The following is a 7,173-nucleotide window of genomic DNA, read 5'->3' on the forward strand; positions in this document are numbered from 1 at the left end:
TTTTAATGAGAGTTTGCCGTATCCAACGTTGCTCATCTTCCTCACCTTCAACTTGTAAACTCATCGCGGCACTGTGGGTCTGCTGAAGAGAAACTCGTGAGCCCTCTGTTGGTACATGCACTAAATTTCTCTCCGTTCTCATGATTTTGCCTTTATATTTGATAAATATTTTACCGCAGATCTTGTAAATTGGATTTGAACAATCAAATGCTGTGAATACTCTGCTTGGATTTGAACATTTTTATGTTAGGTTTTTTTTAATATGAAGATTGTAAGACCTCTGTCTTTTGAGACCTCTGTCTTTTGCTTATTACGATGGGTGATTTCCCTCTGTTTCGACTATAATCCATGGGTCTGTTGAGGTTAAAGAGTTTTGTTTGGGTAAAAGATGATGATTGTTAGTATATAATATTTTAGACATATATCTGACATGCATTCTTTATCTCTTTGAACATTTGTTTTTAAAAAATTTTGAGAAACAATTATCTCTTTGAACTGCAACATTCAATTTTATTGTTATATGAACTCTTTACTTACCCGAATTCATGTACCTAATTGGAGTTTATTTGAAGCATTGGATGTGCAATAAAGGATTTGATTAATATTGTAACTTTATAGGCACCACTGTACCTCTTTATTTGAAGAAATGCCTTTAAATTTTCATATCTTATTAAGTGTAGCACTCATCCTAAAACAGAGCAAAATAGAGCTTTAAGATGTGCTTGGACCTAGCTACAAGCTTTCAAAATTAAATGAACTATTTTTTTATTTATTTATATACAACAAATGAGATAGTCTAGTCTAGAGAGGGAACTTGAATATATAGCTGCAAACTCATTATTTCTTTCTTTTCATTGCTAATGCTAGGTTACACTTACACATGCCTCTTATACTCACACCACCATTCACCATACTCGATCTCCAATCCATCTCATTATCGAGGGAGGAGCAATTAGTGTGTCATTTGAGGCTGCGCTACACCTCATTGTCCAACCTACCTAATTTGTCTTTAAAATTAATTTCACAGCTTTCATTAAGCACAAATACTAAAGATTTAGATTAGAACCTGATTTTCCTTTATCAAAAATAAACTCATCATGGTAAGAATGACATGACATGACATTTGCATCTAGTATTAAGGGAGAATAATCAGACAAATTTAGAGTTTGCAAGCCATTTTCTTGATCACTGCACTTCTTTTCCCATAAAATTTTTTTTTCCTTCTTCTGACTGAAAGCGCAAGATAGAGAAAATAACAATGACAACCTCTGTATATTCATCACTTGTGAATTACATAATGTACCTTCCATTTATAGAGGAGACTTTACCCTTGAAGAATATCACATGCGATAAATGAAAATGAAATAACTAATATATAACAAACTGCAACTACTTCAACAACAGTTTGTTACAACTGAAATCTAACTTCAATGCTAAAGCCCGTGTGAGTGTGACAAAGCTAATCCCCACCTGTAGTAAACTTTTGATGGTTAACTTCTGGACTTTTCTAAACTGTTGCATTGTTTACTGAACTGCTGATGTGTTCTGCACTGTTACAATGCTGTGTTTTGTAAAAATAAAACTATAGCAGGACTACAATCTGCACTAGTGTCATTGACCAAAATAGGATATAAAATCTGCATTACTGTCATCTCTTACTGCATACATATTGATGAAAACTTTTAGTACATGGTTGGCTATGTGTTGAATGACAGTGAATATGCCTTGTAGGGCTAGACGATTCACCACAATGTCGGAGGGAAGTGCCAGTAGCTATAACTCCAACTATAGGGGGCATGTGTGTGACATGAATCAGTGCGTGTTGCGGACATCTTTGCAGCTCCATAATTTCGGTAGACGGTTTTATGGCTGTAGACATTGGAAGCCTGTAAGTATCAGCTGCGCGCTTACTATCATTGTTGTTTCATGGTTAAATATCCAATGCTCCTCAGCGCATGTACTTACCAGCTTTGTTTAATATGCAGGGCAGTGACGAACATTGTAAGTCCTTTAAATGGTTGGATGGCATCCCATGTAGGCGTGGAGCTGAAACAGCACCGATTGTCATTGCGAAATTTACTAGGCTTGAGGCCGAGGCAGCTATGGCAAAAAACAATGAGATGGAAGCCCGTGCAATGATAGCAGACCTACTCCACAGGGAAAGAGTAGCAAAGCGTAGTGCTGAAAAAGCAAAGGTTTCCCTTCGTATGGCCAATGCGCGAGCACGTAAATATCAAGGTGCTCTACTTATGTCATGGTTGGCAATTGTGGTGTTCTTTATATTTTCACTTGGTAATAGGGATGTTGGATTACGGCAAATGTGTCTGCCATGACCTTTTTAATTTTTATTAGTTGTTTGGAAATATATTGTACATGTTGGGAGTGCCTTTTAGTGTAGGTGTTCGACTTGGCAATTGTATGTGTCGAATGACAGAGTTATTGTATGATTCGTATACATATAATTGCTATTTTGTAATGGTAGACATTTTGGTAGCATCCTTATTTTTTGTCATTCCTATTGTTTATGATTCAGTTGTGTTGTTAGTATATTTAAGCATTGATATGAATAAAAACAGGGCAAGCAGAATAAAGTGCCAAAAGTTCAGTTGTGCTGTACCAGGATCATAAGTGTACTATTAATAAAAACCTACGTGTTTATAAAAAAAAAAAAATCTACACTTTTTAACAAAATAAAAATTAAGAATATGTTCTTATCTCAAAAAAAGAAGAAAAGTGCACTCTATATATATGTTAGGTTTGTAATATGTTTCAAAAGAATAAATTACTTATTACAAACAAAATACTAGTATAAAAAAATTAGTCCTTTAAAGAAAAACTTTTTTGATAGCCTTTAAAGAAAAACTTTTTTGATAAAGCCTTTAAAGAAAAACTTTTTTGATAAAGCCTTTAAAGAAAAACTTAGAGAAACTCCTCATATTGTCCCAATCATTCCACATTGGAGGCTAATTCCACATTGGAGGCTAATGCCACTAGTTTGTATTGTGAATAGGCTTTGTTCTGAAATTCTTTTGGCTGTGTTAGTGCTTTATGAATAAATAATATTACATGCCCTGTTTTGAGTTCCTATATATTTTAGAAGGTGATATAACATAATTATCCACCTATAACCATATTAGATACACAATAATTGGTCTTTCAAAAATCAAAATTGTAAAAAGGTATTACATATAAAATGCATTGCGAAAAGGTATTACATATAACCATATCGTTCTCCCACTTTCATTACCAATAGGTATTACATACACTTGCTTTAAAGACACCAAAAAGAATTACATCAGAAATGTCAATACATTATTGACATTAGCCATTACATGTAAGCATGTGTACAGTTAATCTTAATTACAAAAAAAATGCATCATAATGTCCAAAATGATGCATCACGTGTCATGCTAAGTGACTTCTAGTCACGGTACCTAGACTTATACAAAAGTCCTAACAAAATGTCATGGGACTGGGTATTAGCTCTATACAAGTCCCAACAAAAAGGGTGAATCCTTAGACATGCCAACCATTAACGTTGACGTCGCACGTACTCCTCCCACATACGGTTAGTTATATCATCCCTGAATTCACCCATTGCTCTCTTCGATGCAATAGACATCTCCCTCACATGTCTTCTTTCAACACTTGCACTTGACTCAGGAGAGTTCCCATTGTTTTCGGTTTGCGTATCATCCCTACCAAGGTTCTTGAGTATGATATCGGGTGGCCTTATGTGGTGGAAGGAATGATGCACCAATGGGATACCCCGAATCAACCAAGTAATAGGAACCTATAAGAATAGCATATCCAAATTAGTAATAATAAGGGGATTAAATCAGTAAAATAATCTACGCAAAGCAACTATATTCTAAGCAAAGGAACTATATTCTTCAATATCTCATCCTTTCATCTTACTATTGAAAGATTGGCTAAAATTTCATATTAATACAATACTGACAACACAGTGCAGCTACTGGGACTGGGACTGGGCTGACTGGTGTGGCAGCTACTAGCTGCTGCACTGTGTTGCAGCAGCTAGTGTGCTGCCCAAGCTGCTGCAACTGCCCAAGCTGTTGCACTGTGTTGCAGCAGCTAGTAGCTGCAACACAGTGCAGCAGCCCAAGCTGCTGCACTGCAACACGAGTGCAGCTTGGGCTGCACTGGTGTGGCAGCTACTACCTGCTGCACACACCAGTGCAGCTAGTAGCTGCTGCACTGTGTTGCAGCAGCCGAAGCTGCACCAGTGCAACTTTCATACCATAAGACAAGTTCCTTTGTTGTTGAATTTTACCATCCGAAGCTGCATAAGCCAACTTTCATACCATAAGACAACTATCATATCATAAGCCGAAGCTGCATCAAATTTTACCATCCAAATAAACTGTTGTTGAATTCACTTATAGCAAATTTATAATAAGACAAGTACATAGCACCAAAATTCAAAGTCAATCACATAGCAGCAGATTTGGATTCTTTCACAAACATAGTGTGTGTTTTCTGTATTATGGAGTGTGTTTTCTGTATTATGGAGTTTTTCTACTCCCTTGCCCATGAGATAAGCTCTCACTTGAGACCACTTTGGAGGTATTACTTCATTTTTTGCAAGTTTAGTCAGTCGCATAATTTTTGGTGACAATTATTGAATAGTATGGCTTTCAACCATACTAGCTGCTGCACTGTGTTGCAGCAGCTAGTAGCTGTAACACAGTGCAGCAGCCCAAGCTGCAACACAGTGCAGCAGCTAGTAGCTGCCACACCAGTGCAGCCTAGCTGCTCATCCTTTAAACATTGCAGTTGAGGTGCAATTCAATCGTTCAAATATCCAAATTTCTCCTGTACTATCTTTTTTTTTTTTTTTTTTTTTTTGATAGGTAGTAAGAGTTGTATTGATAAGAAAAGTACAATGTCACCTAAGTAACATATCTTTTTTGGTTAGCAATGCATAAAGTATCCTAAAGAAACTTGTGGTAATGCATGATTTTGTTCCCTTGATCCATCTTTGGACACCCATCAAAGCAGATCCAACAATGTGCATTTTGTCATGGGAAAGTTGGACATTCATAAGAAAGAGTAACGTACAAGAAGCCAGTGCAGCCCAAGCTGCAATGGGTTGCAGTTTGGGCTGCTGCACTGTGTTGCAGCTTGGGCTGCTGTACTGTGTTGCAGCTGCTGCACACAGTGCTGCAGTGCCCTAGCTGTTGCAACACAGTGCAGCCTAGTGCACTGGCTGCTGCACTGTGTTGCAGCAGCTAGTGCACCAGCTGCCACACCAGTGCAGCAGCCCAATGCTCTAAATGTCAAAAACCCTAAACTGAGTTGATAAAGTTCTACATGAACCAGCCACAACCACAACCATTAGGATTTAAGTTAAAGACGCATACCTTCCGGTGGCCATGGGAAGCCATGCTTTGGGTCTTTAATAGCTTCTTCAAACACCCTGGAGTCGTTGGCGCTTCCCTCCCAACCACCATGGACATATGTAAACCGCATGTCATGGTCACATGCACACATGACGTTGGTTGTAACAGTGCTCTTGCGACTCCTATGAGTCTGGAGTCTTATCGCTGAAGGCCGAGAACTAACATGTGTTCCGTCAATAGCTCCTATGCTTCTCTACAGTGAATAGTGCCAATTAGTTGAAATATTATATAGTAATGTGTACAACCATTTTGGAAGATATTATGAAATTATTTACCTCAAACCAAGGGTCATACTTATTGTTCCCCCGCAAATGCTCTGGAAGGCCTACCACATTCGGATCTGGCTTGATTAAATGTTGGCCCCATGTGTGGATAGCTCGCAACACCCTACGGAACTTGCGATCCACAGTTTCAGTGGAATGCTGAAATCTGTCTGCCACAGGCCGCATCCGAGTATTATGCCCAACAGTGTACAAGAATATGGCCACTGCCTCCTACACGTCAACACGCCCTTTCCCTTCCTTCAAGTACCCATAATGTTTCAGCTCCTCAACCAAGTGATAGAATAGATCTAGTGTCATGCGGAACATCTCATGGCAATTGGTAGGATTGCCATCTCTCACTTCAGCCATATAATCGCTTCCACTCAAAATGCTAGTACGTTGTGGGCGCTTGTCGTAATGCCGTTGGAAATATGCCACCATCTCGCCAATAAGTGGAAATACAAACCAAAACTCCTCCTCCTCGCTGTATACTCCGAGTCTGTGTCTGCACCAGTGGTCATGTCATCGTCACAATCACTTATATCCATGTCGTCATCACTCAAACTAGTGTCCATGTCATCACCACAACCACCACTGTCCATGTCATCATCGTCGGAGTTAAAATAAGCATCATCAAAATCATATTGCCAGAAAGGATCACTGGGGGAGACCATTAACCTATACCCAAAAAAAACCAATGCATTAGAACCAAAGATATTGAAATATATAAACGGACAAATTAATATAAAGTACCAAGAGAATTGCAATAATGTTAGCTGAACTCACCTTACAATGTAAGTAACATGAACTAGATAAGAAATATTAAAAAATATATATATAATACTATAAAAAAACACCAAGTACATAACAAAGCCCACACACTAATTTAAGTAACACCAATTTAAGTAACACCATAATCACAAGCATAGTTCACAACACTTTAACATTACAATAAAGCTACATTAAATAAAAGTGTTCAACTGATAGGAAAGAGAAATAAAACCAAACATCGAATATTGTCCAAGCACACACACATAAAGTCCTTAAATGATACTTAACAACTAAACCAAGTGTTTTCTCAAAAAGAAAAAAACTAAACCAAGTGATTCACATAGAGTGTTACATAACAAAAGTTGCTTCAAAAGCAATCCCCATTAGTTATCCGGCAGCTGAGCGTAGCGCTCCATAAACCTCTTCCTCCTTTGCTCGGGCATGCCCATGAACAACACTCTTTTCTCCTTCTTTTGGAGAGCCTCGGCGACATTAAGGTAGGTGTCATCATCAAGATCAGTATACTGATTCAACACTTCTAAAGCTCTCCCAAGTGAGCAAGGATCGCCACCACTGGCAGATTGTGCAACATGATCAGAGCTACCAAACGACTTTCCCTTTTTTTTGAAAAACCTTTCCCTTGCCAAGGCAGTGCACTCTTGTAGAGCCATGGTCATCTCACTAGCCCTATCATTCTTCTTAGCAACCTTTTTCCC

General features: G+C 38.2%; 1 protein-coding gene and 1 long non-coding RNA gene across 2 annotated transcripts; one reads left to right on the forward strand and one right to left on the reverse strand.

The window, feature by feature from the left end:
- Positions 1-6: 6 nt before the first annotated feature.
- LOC126707329 (uncharacterized) lies at positions 7-2,327 on the forward strand. Its single transcript, XR_007648901.1, has 3 exons — positions 7-111; positions 1,732-1,888; positions 1,986-2,327. It is a non-coding gene; the product is annotated as an uncharacterized LOC126707329 (long non-coding RNA).
- Positions 2,328-3,698: 1,371 nt separating this feature from the next.
- LOC126704955 (uncharacterized) lies at positions 3,699-6,474 on the reverse strand. The gene is made up of 3 exons (XM_050403931.1): positions 5,699-6,474; positions 5,385-5,616; positions 3,699-3,793 (listed from the first exon to the last, which is right to left on the reverse strand). The coding sequence occupies exons 1-3, from the start codon at positions 5,870-5,872 to the stop codon at positions 3,699-3,701; spliced, it is 501 nt and encodes a 166-aa protein (XP_050259888.1). The 5' UTR covers positions 5,873-6,474.
- Between the last annotated feature and the right edge of the window lie 699 nt (positions 6,475-7,173).

The sequence above is a fragment of the Quercus robur genome, chromosome 11 (genome assembly GCF_932294415.1).
Source record: "Quercus robur chromosome 11, dhQueRobu3.1, whole genome shotgun sequence".
Classification (NCBI taxonomy): Eukaryota; Viridiplantae; Streptophyta; class Magnoliopsida; order Fagales; family Fagaceae; genus Quercus; species Quercus robur.